Source organism: Haemaphysalis longicornis, unplaced genomic scaffold (genome assembly GCF_048455015.1).
Source record: "Haemaphysalis longicornis isolate Haplotype H1 unplaced genomic scaffold, Haemaphysalis longicornis Haplotype H1 scaffold_5, whole genome shotgun sequence".
Classification (NCBI taxonomy): domain Eukaryota; kingdom Metazoa; phylum Arthropoda; class Arachnida; order Ixodida; family Ixodidae; genus Haemaphysalis; species Haemaphysalis longicornis.
In genome coordinates, this window is record NW_027526385.1 from 154,385,876 (window position 1) to 154,399,426 (window position 13,551).

The window sequence follows — 13,551 nt, forward strand, 5'->3', positions numbered from 1 at the left end:
CATACGATTACGAAGCTAAGCCGGATCCTCTACAATAAAACTACCTCTTTTCTTTATCGCCTGGATTCGACAATTCACTGCACATTGCAGATCAACAGCGTAAATGATATGCAACAACAACGTGCTGAGGCGGCCCGACGTAGGGCTAGTGGTCTCCTTTAAAATTCTTCGAATGACGTAAGGTGCTCTATTTTTAGCAGCCACACAGGCGAGACCTTTTGAGATTTAATAACCTCCACAAAACGAGCCACACTAAAACTACCGACGCTTTGGGCGGAGCTTGCCTAATCTTATATGTTCTATTGTCGTCGCACGGCACTCTAGACAATACGATTAAGTTTTTTCCTCATCCTATATGCTTCGATTCGCTGTAAACGCGGTGACGCTTTTGGTGCGATAAAAATACTCGAGCGTCTTTGGTCCCACATTAGTTTCGCTTCACTGAGTATATTTATGCATAAAAATCGAAACAATTCGTAGAAAATGTTAAGGATCATATATACGAGCATATAAATTTGTACAACTCACAAAAACTGTATAGGAGGTTCAAATTTTTCGAAGTTCCTATGTTACAAAAGCCTCCATAATATACATCCAGTTTCGGCACGGTAAGCATAAGAAAACGTCCATCCTCAAGAACTCCTGCGGCATTAGTTGTGGCAACGTAGTAGAAGTAAACGCCCATGAAACAGGGTTCATTAGTACCGTAGAAGAGCTTCTATTGTTGTCTGTTACAAGAACAGCACACTTCGGCGAACGCGGCGCACCAGTCACAAGAACCGCTGGTAGCGCGGTCCCCGCATCATGCCGGCCCTCTTTACGCGTGCGAGATGGATGATGCCAGCCACTATAAATAAAGACACTGAGACACCAACGACAACGTCACGAGGTCCCATGCCGGTTCGTATGATAGCACGGTGGTGAATGCCAGGAAGGCGGCTGTCACGACCCCGTCCAAGACAGGTCTCGTGGAAAGGCTTTCGGGATGCCAGGATGGCACACAGATAAGCCTGGCGGCATCCGCTGTCGCAAGGACCCAAGTACTTAAGCGCCGTACTGAGATTTATATATCGCAACAGCAGGTCTTCTGATCCAGCAGTCCGGTAGCCAAGCTCTACCATGGAGGGCGTAGTCAGGTCCGATACGCCTAGGTGTCGGCTGGCCGAGAACAGCAACTCCCACTGAGGTTTTTGTCCGGACAGCGCGGCCTTGTTCGCCTTGACCAGGTCCAGATAATACACGCTGTAGTCAAGCAACTCGCCCGTAGAGCGGCGGTAGCTGTAAAGCCGCACACACGGGTTGTTGGCTTCCACGAAAGATTGGCGGTCTGGGTGACGCTTACCGATAGGCGTCACAGACGCTGCGAGTTGTATAGCGCTCACTGGTGTGCCGGTCCTGTTCGACAGGATGACGAAGCAGTTGCAGTGTTGGTGACCAAAGAACTGTCCCGCGACGACATCTTTGTACTCGGAAATCAGATCCTGGTAGCCGTCGTTGACGTCCCCGTACAACACCACGGAGGGTTGACCGCCCAGAGAGGAACGGCTGAAGTAACCTGGCCCCACGTGACCCGAGATGAAGACCTTCTGTCCCCGGTGCTGCGCATCCTGCAGTTGGCCTCTGAGCCAGGTCATCTGCTGATCATTTGGCCAAAGCCGTTCACCCTTGTTATAGGTGTACCACACAGCTGTGTTGAGGCTTATAAGACGAATCTTCCCCGACAACTGCCGACTGTAGTAACCGCCACGCTGAAAGGTTGTCCAGGCGTCCTCTGGAAGGAACCGGTTCAAGCCGGCCTGTGTGAGGAAGTCCCGGTAGAAGATGGCGTCCTTGACATTTAAAGCATTTTGTGGTACCCAGTCATGGTTACCCAATGTCGGCACTAGCACCGTGCCATTCCGTTGTCCGACTCGCCACAGCAGGTCCCCAATCCAGCGCGTCACGTTGTAGAGGTCGGCCCACGTGGCATTCTTCACGAGGCCAAGGTTGTCGCCGGTCCAGAGTACGAAGTCTACTGCTGGCTCAATGCGCTTCATCGCCTCGACAGTTGACTCAACCAGCAATCTTGGAGAGTCGCGGGATATGTCGCCGTATGGCCCAAGGCCATCCCGGACGGTACCGTTATCACGGTGGCTGCCTCGTTCCGGGTAATTGTAGTCCAGGTGGAAGTCAGTTACGTGCCAGAAATAGCCGGTATCGCGCTCCGGTCTTCTTGGTTCTAGATTCATGAGCAAAGCGTACGAAACAAGCGGCAGCAGCAGCAGCAGACCAAGAAGCAATATTTGCTTTTCGCACCCCATGTAGATCGAACGACTAAACCGACCGCGACAAATAATCATGATGATAATGCCATGGATCTGTTAAATACCTGCCACAAGGGTGATTGACCAGGGCAAAAGCGTTAAATGCGCTCCGATTAAAGACGCACTAAAAATATGACAAGTTTTGCCAATTTCTTAAGTTGTTTTAAAAACCTGAGCGGCTCTTTGACTTTGCAGTCATTTATTACGTCCTATTGCTTATGCCTATCAAACAGGGCACTGCAATGGAATTTGAAGCCGGCTACAGCTGGCTTTACCAATATCCGTGCGCGTGGTGCATGAGTTTCTTCCGGTGCCTGAATTGTTTTTTTTTCCTCCAACAATGGCACATACAAAACTTGCAATATTGACCCTAATTCGATATTGGCGGTTTATTTTCTTGATAAAAGTGGTTGATTTGCTTGACATACCCTCCCAGGTGACTGGTCCAAGAACTATGATCTACCAAAGTATACGTGTTGGGAAAACACGAAAGCGAAATAAAACGGAGCTAAGGCAAAGAATGTTTCATACCCTTAATACACCAGCCCAGCATGATTTAAAAGTTAACGGCGGTCCGATATTCTTATAGTAGCATGTTTATATTGAAGCTACAAAAGAAAGTAAAAAATGTTTAAAGGTGAAACATGAAGTCGATGAATGGTCGGGTATAGGCCCACTTGTTGCGGTCGGAATGAACTGGGACAAAATATGAAGAATTGATCACAAGTTCAGCGCGCGTTACAAAAGACATTAACTCGACGAAAAAGGAGCAGATATTTGTTAGTGGAAAGTTGGAAAGTTAACGTTGGAATTTTTGAACCAAGTCTTGCGTCTGCAACTTCGCACATACGTGTTTCAAATGGACGTGTTTAGAAAGTAATCGGAGTGGTTAAACTTCGGCAATAAAGCTGCGTCTGGTTGCCGACTGCACCGTAAAAGTTCAAAACCCCAAGACCTCGCCCCCCGAAAAAGCGAACAAACGGGAATGGAATCACAAGAAGGATAGGAATAAAGACGACCAAATTTAAACAAAACTCCTCGTCTGATGAGCTACAATGTACCTGATGGTGTGAAGAGCACGCTTAATAAAAGGTAGATGGGGCAGAGAAGGGGTGACAGATTTCCCAATCTATGCCAGAGGTGCGACTCCTTGATATCGTCAGCGGTTTGCATCCGCGCCCTGTTCAGCACTGTGTGCATGCCCATGCCTTTGAGCATGGGTGTCAGAGTTGTGGAGGGAGTTTTTCCAGGGTTTTTCATGTTTGCCCTCCGTTGCTGCACTTAGCGTTGAACTGAATAAGACTTACGCGGAACCAGTGTACTGCATTTCTGCAATACTGTGTGCCCCGGGTCCCAGTGCTACAACGTGTGACCTGTCATCTGTGATGTGTATAATGCTTGCCTCAGCTGCGACTAGTGCTTTCTTTAAGAGTGCAAGCCACCCTTGTGGTAATCTTTTAAAAACCCCACAACTCGGACCACTTGTGTTCATGTGGTACTATCTCTGTAAATGCGGTGCATATGTTTATAGTTTGCTTTTGTGATACGCAGTGAAGGGTTTTCGTTATCGTTGTGAGTGGTTACCTTATATTATGTACTTATTTCTTTATTTGGGCAATTTAATGTGCGTTATGTCATAGAAGTGATTACCTTGGTGTACAGATTGTTTTCTCATGTTTTTGTGGGTTCCCGTGATTACACGCTTACAAGTCGCCTTGCATTATACATAATGTCACGGGACGCATATTTTAGCAATACCCCACAGCGCGATTCCAAACGACCAGCGAAGACGACGACAACAAAGGTGCTGCCGGACCCGGCTTTTTCTTTTTTTTTAATTCGCATTTTTGCCGTGCGGCATATAAACAAAAGATAAGACATTAGGTAGAATAAAGAGAACGGGTACAAAAGCACAGGTAGTCAGGAAATTATGTTTCTGCTTGAGGTCATTTGAATGGCTGAAGGGTGCTAATTAATGGGTAGTTCGGGTTTTACTCATAACTAAGTTTCCATTCACGGCCTCTTTCCGGAAATACTTTAGTATTTTGCGGTCCCCACGTATTTCAACAACCGATTTAGCCCTGACCAATCCCCCTTGTGGGTACGTGCCCAAATCTTTGAGGAAACCATCATCATCATCATCACCATAGTTGGTCTCATGTGCTCTGCCGCCCCGTTACAATATAGTGAGTGGTGTACCACATATTTTTTTCTCCTAAACTCGAACAGCTGCTATAGTGGCGAACTCCAGTCTGGAACAGTTTTACGAATTTTCTTGCTTTCCATTTGCTTTTTATTCATTTGCGCTCAATTTATTTAAGCTTTGCTTTAATATCACACGCATTTCATTGGTTTTCCCAAATCTTCAAATTGACTTTGCCTTCAATATGTTTATTCTGCTGTTAGCTTCATTTGTTTTTTAAGGGGCGAAACCCCTAAGGGCTCGGGCTGGCGGCGTGTAATGTCGTATCTGCAACCGTAGTTTCATGTAGTCACGGTACTAAAACACCAAGACACTCATTTACACCGCGTGCTAGAACGCTTCGTGCTTTAAAAAGACACGAGACTTTTACAGCACAGCTGTATACGGTTTCACCTCTGTTGGCAAAAACGCCAAGGCGTCAAGAATACGCTTATACACTGCATGCTTCGCCCCTCCCCAGGTTTCACGTTAGTGGAGTTGGACCCGGATTTTTTAAGTTGGCTTTAAACCATACCATAGACTAGCTGGAGGAGGTCTCTTTTGCAACATTGTATTTTTTTTTTCACAAGGGCCTGGGAAAACAGAATTGTAATTAGATAGGGGAGAAAGAAATACAGAGAGAATGTGAAAGAACCGTAACTGGGTATTTGTACTGAATGTTCGAAAGACTAAACAGACTAATTCAGGCTCAGAATTTGTAGCATAATGAGGTAACCGAACAGCAAATAAGCCGTCGAGGAGAAGGGAATGAATTCTAAAAAGCATCTTTCCACTCAGCGAGGAATCCTTATCTCGTATAACATGTATCTGCAAAAGCGTTATCTAGGCCATTTCGAACTCTCTTGGTCGATTTGACTCACAGGCTACGATCACACCACGGATCGCGCACAATTGTTCGCGTGCAATTATTCGCGCAGGGTTGTTCACACTCTTAATTATTTTGCGGTTACTTCAACTGGGCGTCACAGCATGCTTAATCTTCAGTTGGTGTGTACCCAATTTGACATTAGTCCCTCAAAAAATTAGCCGTTTTTGTGATAATGTACGCAGACCAGGAACTTCAACTTGGCTTCCACCTGGTGGCCGTCCACTTGTTTAAAAAATTTACTTCCTTTACACTTCGTGAAGAAATATCACCAGCGAAGGTGGGCGCAGTTCAAGAAATGCACAAAAGAACACACCCTCGTTTCTTTGTGATTGAGGATAACGTTTGGCGATTAGCTGCATGAAACTTGCAAGGACTAGAGTTTTAGTCTAGCGGACAAACGTGGGGCCATCCGCTTCCCCCACTCCCGTCCTCCACCCCCCCCCCCGCCCCCATTGAAGCCTATGTACTGACAGCCGACGCGAATTCCTTAATATCCATTTCGCTGGAACCTACGCAATTGGGAACATTAAATTATGCTCTACGCAGTGTTGGAGTCCTCTATTTGTTTCCGGATAGTTTCTATTAAGCAAGAGGGACAGCCGTTTTTTGTAACCATGCATCCTGCGTAGATGGCCAGGTATTGATAGCTGATGGCAATATTATAACTTTTACAACTTCGCTATAATCTATGTCATGTAAATAAAACTCAGCATAGCGATAGAATGGTCCTCGCTGCGAAATTCATTATGATTTTTCACAAGATGCCTACATTAGACCGATAGCTACAGAGCATTTTCCAAAAAGTTGGCTTTGCCGCCGGGTTCAAAAATATTTGTCGAACCGACTTTGTACACGGTCGCTATATTGGAAACCAAAGCATAAACAGCTTTGCTGTAGACTTGCTCTATTTTAGCACGGACGTTTCCTGATTAGTTTCGTTACTAGTGCTGACATGAAGGCTTCAAACGGACCATGTCGGGCGTGAACCCCGCCGCACTCTTCGATTATAGCTCTCCACAGCTATATTAAAGAGTTATACATACCTGGGAGCCACGACGCTGTGGCACAAGGTATTGCGCAATGTTATACGCCTCGAGCTTTGCGATCGCTGCGCCGCCTGCCGCCGCTTCTCCGCGGAGTTGACGGGATTAGCGCTCCGCAGCCCATACGGGCTCATGCAGTGTTTTGGTTCTCTGTCGCTTTTTTTTTTTTTGCCCTTTCAAGCGCTAAAAAAACTTGTTCTGGTCACGTCTCTACGCAAACAGTGCGTTTAGGTCATTTCAAAAGCCGCTCCGTCTTGGTAGGGTGCTCAAGCACCAACAATAGCTATCCGGGAAAGCGGCTCTGCGTCCTTCTCGGCCGCTGTTACGGGCGTCGGCGAATTGCAGCAGCATGCAACCACAGTCACCTCCGAATACGTCCGGCACAAGTGAATTTTATTGTCGCCTCATTTATACCTGATACTGGCACAGTGAGTGGTGTGTTTTGGTTTGTAGCGCGGACAACGAATGCGGCCTCATTACGAATATATGCGTCGTAGAAAAATATATTTCGGCGATGCGATTACCCAATACCGGATAATAACTGTGCCTTTTATAAGAATATAAGCCACGCGAAAATGTTAAGTATATTCCAAGGCTCTGCGTCGTGAAAGATGTGCACTTATGCCTTATAGCCAGAACCAAGAAAAGTGAATTAAACCACTGAAAAATTAATGGTCTGCAAGTCCGGAAGAAACAAAATAGCTCGTACAGAAATGAAAAAAAAAACTCAGTGCAGCTTCTGAAATGCTTAAGACGTTCGTGTAAACTTAAGCCGGGTAGGACTTACGAGACCAACTAGTGTGCGAAATGCACTGATATTTCTCGAGAAATGCGGACGGGGGAGGGAAGGGGGACGATTACGTATCGTTGTGTACGATTGCGGAGCGAAATCAAAGAAAGAACGTTTTAGTAATCACACACACAAGCTACTCGTTCACGTCGCTTTAGTTTTTAGACTTCAACTAACAGCTGATTCCTCGGCGAACACATTTTTTCAGGTATACAAGTTCAAAACGGATAAAAGGCGCCGTTAGAAGACTGGGATGTCTGATAAGGCCTTCTGATTTCCGTTTGTGCTATATTCTACAGGCTCCCTGCGTCATATGACTAAGCTTCGAAGAAGCGTTCAGCCGCGAACGGGCATTACTGTAGAAGCCCTTCTACGGCCTGCTCGCGGAGGGCATATATAACATATATGAATGTCTGCGGGTGCTCAGCTCACGACAAGACGCCCCAGCATTTTTGTTTTGTCGTGCGCTGATCCCGGGTATAATTTTGGATTATCCATCGCACTTATTTCGTAGAATATTAATACAATTTATGTCCAGGGTAGTGATCAATATCTCAGGTATGATATTGGCAAGCACAACTGGCGTGCTGTCAGGTACGAGCGCTCCCCTAGGTTATATAAGCGCACAAAACTGATTTAAATCGTAGTGTATAGCCATGGCATGACCATTTGGGGATATTATGCTTACGGAGACACTGTTAGTAAATTTCAGGGCAGTGGAATCACAATTATCTCCATTTGCATATCCATTTGCGACGCCGACCTGAGACGCACACTTGGCGCTTGTACAGACCGAATGTACAAGGTCTAATATCGCGTCACACACATTTACACTCTCGTAAACACACCACATTTACGAACAGAGTGACTGCTCTACATAAATATGTATTTCCAACGCCTACATACGGTAAATCTCAGTCGTGAACGGGCCCCGAAAGCATCGGTGACAGTAGGGAGCGGGCCGGCGACTCCCACGGCTGGTGATGATGATGATGATGATTTCTATCGGTTTCCCCTTTGTATCGGGGTGATGACATGTCATCTTACCAAAAAGGACTAATATACCTATGTTTTACACTTTTGGTTCAATACTAGCGCTGCTTAGGGCAGGCACAAAACGGGCCGCTAGGGGATTTCAGTGGCTCCCCTACTAATGTCCCTAAAATTACTAAGGTAGCGCCAACGGCTCCCTCCTTCTCCGCTGCCCTCCTCTTTTTATTCTTTCCCTCACCCTCGGCGCCGTGGTCCCTTTAACTCCGCGGCGGGGCCGCCATTTTTGTTGGCTTCCTCAGAGAAGACGCCCTCGCAACGCTTCGGGCCGCTCGCTGCAGTTTTTCGTGCAGTTTGCTGTTGTTTTCGCGCCGCAATCGCTCTTAGGTAGCATTAATAGTATTTCTAGAGCCCCGTTTTACCAACACGCATTAAGTGAGGCTGTTTTTTTTTTAATATTTTTGTCTAGAAGGGGATATTTGCGGGGTGGATGATGTGGGCACATACGGACAGCGCGGTGTTTGTTTACGTGTGCGGCATGCTCAGGGTAGTTTGTGAACGCGAAAGGATCGAATTGGACGTTTCGAAATGCTCTGTTACATAGTATTTCTAGAGCCCGATATTACCAACACGCCCTAAGTGAGGCTGTTTTGCTGTATATTTTTGTGTAGAAGGGCATATTTGCGGGATGGATGCCGCTGGCGCATGCGGACAGCGCGGTGTTTGTTTACGTGTGCGGCATGCTCAGGATAGTTCGTGAACGCGAAAGGATCGAACGTGGACGTTTGAAATTGCTCTGTTACAGTAATTCCGTTCTTGCATTTGCGTGATTAAGTCGTGGTCGTGCAAGCGCTGCACAGAGGGCTTGCACATGGTTCGCGATGACCTTGGTTCGCGGCAGTTCGAGCGCTGCGCTGGCTTTTTTGCGTTCGCGTTTTTTGCGTTAGTTGTAGATCATTAGGCAGCGCTCAGTATGCGTCCACGTCGTTATAGGCTGCTGTCAGGGTCAAAGTTCTCACGTCTCCTCGTTGGCCTCGCCCATGACGGCTGTACTTTTGGCAGTGCGTCCGTGGCATAGCAATGTTAGTGCGATTGGCATTCATAATTACTTCGAGCAAGGCCCCGTCGGGCATATCTGGAAAAGGCTGGCACAAAGAACGCGCAGTTAAAGAATGCGCTCAGCTTACAATTAGCTGTAGTGCCCAGTTCTATAACAACTACCGTATTCCAATGCCAGAAGCGCGCTAACAAGCGCAATTGTGAATCCTTTTTATGCTGTACAGCTAACATTGATTCATGTGTCGGGTTTGATAAATTACAGCTTGCTACAGCCGAGCTGGCCGTGACTGCACTGCTACACGATTTAGCAAGCGTGGATCGAGTTTTGCATCGTATTGAAGAATTAGGGCGCACTGCGAAAACACTTTTCGACACGTCGTACAGGACACGCGTCCTATAGTTCATCGCCGTATTTCGAAATTTCCTCAACTTGTTGCACACCATTTGTGCGTACGTATACATTGTGGCGTGAAAGAGAGAGATAGAGACACGTTTTATTCCTGGCCAGGCTAAGTTAGTTCGCACGGTGTAGCCACGGAAGCGCAGCTCTATAGGCCCGAGCCCTGTCGACCAGGGCGCACTGGGACTGGGCGTCCAAGCGCGCAGACAGCCAGGAGTCGAGGGGGGGGGGGTTGGGTAGGGGAAGAGGAAGCAGGGCAGGGCAGAGCCAGATGGCGTGGGGGGTGTCTTCGTAGTCCCCGCAGTGTGAACAAGCTGGGGTGGGAAAGAGGGATGGCGATATGTGGGTGAGTATGGATCGAGTGGGGAGGGAATGGGTTTGGATCTGTCTCCAGAGGGATGATTCAACCGGGGATAACGAGGGGTGAGGGGGTGGAAGGGTGGTGCGTGAAAGCCTATGATGAAGGGAGATTTCACGGACGGTGAGCAGTGGCTCTAGGTGAGGAGGGGGATGTGAAGCGAGGAGGGGGCTCTGCTGAGGGGTCCGGTATATCAAAGCTCGGGCCGCCTCATGTGCCTTCTCCGCGCCGCCAACGCCCAAATGGCCAGGAGTCTACAAAAGGGAGATGGTGCGGTCAGGAGGGGGTGGGAGCAGAAAATTTTGTGTGCGCTGGGCGAAATGATGCCTCTGCAGACATTTCTAACGGCCGTTTGTGAATCCTTTAATATGAGGCTAGGGGTGGGGCGGAGGGTGGTGGCCAAGGCAATTGCGGCTTCATCCGCCTCGTGGGGATGGGCAGCGCGGATGGTGGCTGAGGTAGAGGGGGTTGGGGTGTGGTTCACTGCTACTATAATGTATGTATGGCGGGGTTGCTGTTCTGCAGCATCAACGTATACCGTGCTCGAGGAGGGAGGGAAGTGCTGGGCATGGTGTCGTGCTCGCGCCAGGCGACGGTTTGTGTGATAAGTGGGGTGCATGTTGTGGGGGATGTGGCGTGAAATCCCTGCTGCCGAAATTTTCAGCCGGATACACTATATTGCACGTGCCGCCACCTGTTCAGGGGGGAACTGTGTAAAAAATGTAGGCTGTAATCTTGGGAATAGGCACGAGAGACGACTGCAGCAATCGATGGATAGACTAAAATTCGATTGTGCTCTCTTGGTTACACCAGTACAATAAGAGATCAGTTTCTGCGGGATCTATGTTTATACAAATAGGTCATGCAGTTAATTACTGAAGTTAATTGCTCATGCAAAACCTGTTTTACCCTATAGGACGTGATTGTATGCAGGCATTATTAAAAGAAGTAAGGACACACAATTGTTTTGTACTGGGATATATTCTGGGATATTTGTACATGGCACTAGCACAAGAATACGTCCAAAACAAATTCGAAAGAGAAACCATATCACAATGTTTGAGGCAAAACAATAAGGTGCACTACAAAAATGAACCGTTGTCACTAAATCAGGATTTTATTCGAAGTCTGCAATGAACCCTCATTGAATTGTAAAGATTTTAACAACAAGCTGTATCGTAGACAAACATCTATACTAGGTCATGATTGATAGAATTCACAGCTAAGAACTGCAAAGCACTGAATACAAAAGAACTGTACATTGACCATGACTAAGAAAATGGCAAAGGCTTTATATCAACGAAAACGCTACTAAGGATAAAGATCAGAATGCGCCGTAACAAAAATGATAGGTTTTTATGAAACAAAGGACCACAACAATACATTAATCAACCCTTGCTTGGAATGATGTTACAATGACTGCATAATTGCAGCAAACATACAGCGCACAAGATTATAGGACGGTCTTAACATAATGTTCATTGATTTGATTGATTGTAGGGTTTAACGCGCCGACGCAACGCAGGCGATGAGGCGCGCCGTAGTGGAGGGCTCCGGATTAATTTTGACCACCTGGGGATCTTTATCGTGCGCCTAATGTGCATTGGGAACAAACAAAATTTACATGAGGAGGGTGAACAAGCCTAACACAAAACACACTGCAAGGGAGTATGGTGTATACAGGATAACTAAGACCATGCCTATGAACAAAAACTGGTGAAAGTGATGTGAAAGTGAAACTGTTGAACTGATGAAAACTGATGAAAGAAATACATGATGAAAGTACACTGGAGCACCATCCAGTAGCAGGGTATGGAATCTGCCACTCTGATGACTGCAAAACTGCATGAAAGCTGGAAAAAGTAAGCTGCGAAACTTGTCAGAAACTTTGGCACACATAAGTGCTGGAAATTACGTGTACTCACCAGCAGCAAAAGACTCCTTAGATTGTTCGCGGCCTCGTGAGCAACGTTGATTGTAGAATGGTGCATCTCCTGTATGCATAGGTAGGATTGCCGAGGCAAAGGTGGAAAGGTATTCAGTAGACAAAACCGTAAAATGGTGCACTTACGTCAAGCAGGTGGCTGGCGCTGCTGAGGTGGCTTCCTGTGTGAAAAAATGCTGGGAATGGCAGTTTGTTTCAGCTTTTTAACGCCAAGCTTCTCCAATACCAGTTTCTCAAATTGGTCTTCCGTGGAATGATCCTATTGAGAAAGACCAAATTTGCACCACCGAGTATCAGATCTGCCACAAACGCTCCGCAAGTATAGGTATAATGCCAGAGTGTAGCGACCGTTGAAGCGTGGCAGGGTTGAATTCGCATTTCCGCATTTGCTCAGTGCCACATCCAACGTCAACTTGCGGCTAATAAATGCTGAACAAAAATAGGTCAGCTGAAAATACATTTATATCGCGTGTTTTGGGTCACATGACAATGACCGGATATGCTACACCGTTGACAATTAAAATGAAGTAAGCGCACAACCTGCAAGTTCACGCCCTCACATGTAGAGCAAGCGTTAACACGTAATGAACGGCCCTCTGTGCGCTAGCATACGCGGAACAGAGGGTACGTGTACAACCATTGCGGGGCAAATATGCATTTCAAGTGGCCACTCAAATGCGCACGAATTTAACTAAGCGACAACAGAAATTACGAATGAACGCTAGTGTAACGACGCGGTCACTAAATTAGGTGTTTTTTTTTACCTAGCCGCAAATTTTAAACGCAGAGCATTTCAGTAACTCACGATGTCACCCGCGTTGACGTCCGTAGTCGTAGTCCGCACCCCTCCCCCTACACTATATGAAAAAATACTATCCGGCGCCTGGTTTCGATCCGTCGACCTGCGGGCGGAACGCAATGTACATGGTGCTCTACCCACTGCGCCACAAAGCCGACACAGAAAGGGAGGCTTCGAACGCGCCTTATATCCTTGTCTCATTCAAATTACTGCTGACGACCGCTCTCTCGTCAGCAGTTGCCACAAGTGCAACAACATTAACGTAACGCAAACTACTTAATGTCGTGCGCCCCCGGAAATGTTCTGCATTTGATCGTGCCCCTCGCGAGGGGGATGTTTGACGCTACCTCTTGCAAGACCGAGTGCAACCGCCGAGAACAAGGTCCCACGAGCGGCGCGCGCATCGTGGACTGGTGGCGCCATCTGTCAGCTGCGACGCGAACTATCATCAAGGCAGTCAGAAAACCGAACGCGCGAAATACAAACTAGGCTTTTTGGAAGGCCTGCACGTCGGCCTAAAAATTTTTTTCCCTCTAATTGCCCCAATGTGCGCCGCACGTTACACAGCAAATCGCTTCAGTGTCATAACAACGGGCAATTATAATACTACCGGGGTGCCTACACAATACAAGATTCCACGCAACAGAGCCCACACGCACTCTGAACACATTCGCTACAGGGTCGGACGCAAGCTGTCATCGACCAAAACGAGCGCGAATGCAGCTGAAAGTCCTTGCGGTACGGCAACCGTACGAACACCGACTGGAGATGCTACGCCCTTGATTCCGACAAA

At 47.3% G+C, this 13,551-nt stretch overlaps 1 protein-coding gene across 1 annotated transcript; it reads right to left on the reverse strand.

Annotated features, from left to right (window-relative positions):
* Positions 1–770: 770 nt before the first annotated feature.
* LOC144139960 (acid sphingomyelinase-like phosphodiesterase 3b) lies at positions 771–2,228 on the reverse strand. The gene has a single exon (XM_077672179.1). The coding sequence runs from the start codon at positions 2,226–2,228 to the stop codon at positions 771–773; it is 1,458 nt and encodes a 485-aa protein (XP_077528305.1).
* Positions 2,229–13,551: the final 11,323 nt, after the last annotated feature.

Excerpts from the sequence above, each read along its gene's own strand:
- LOC144139960 (XM_077672179.1), bottom strand. The coding sequence starts at position 2,228 with ATGAATCTAGAACCAAGAAGACCGGAGCGCGATACCGGCTATTTCTGG.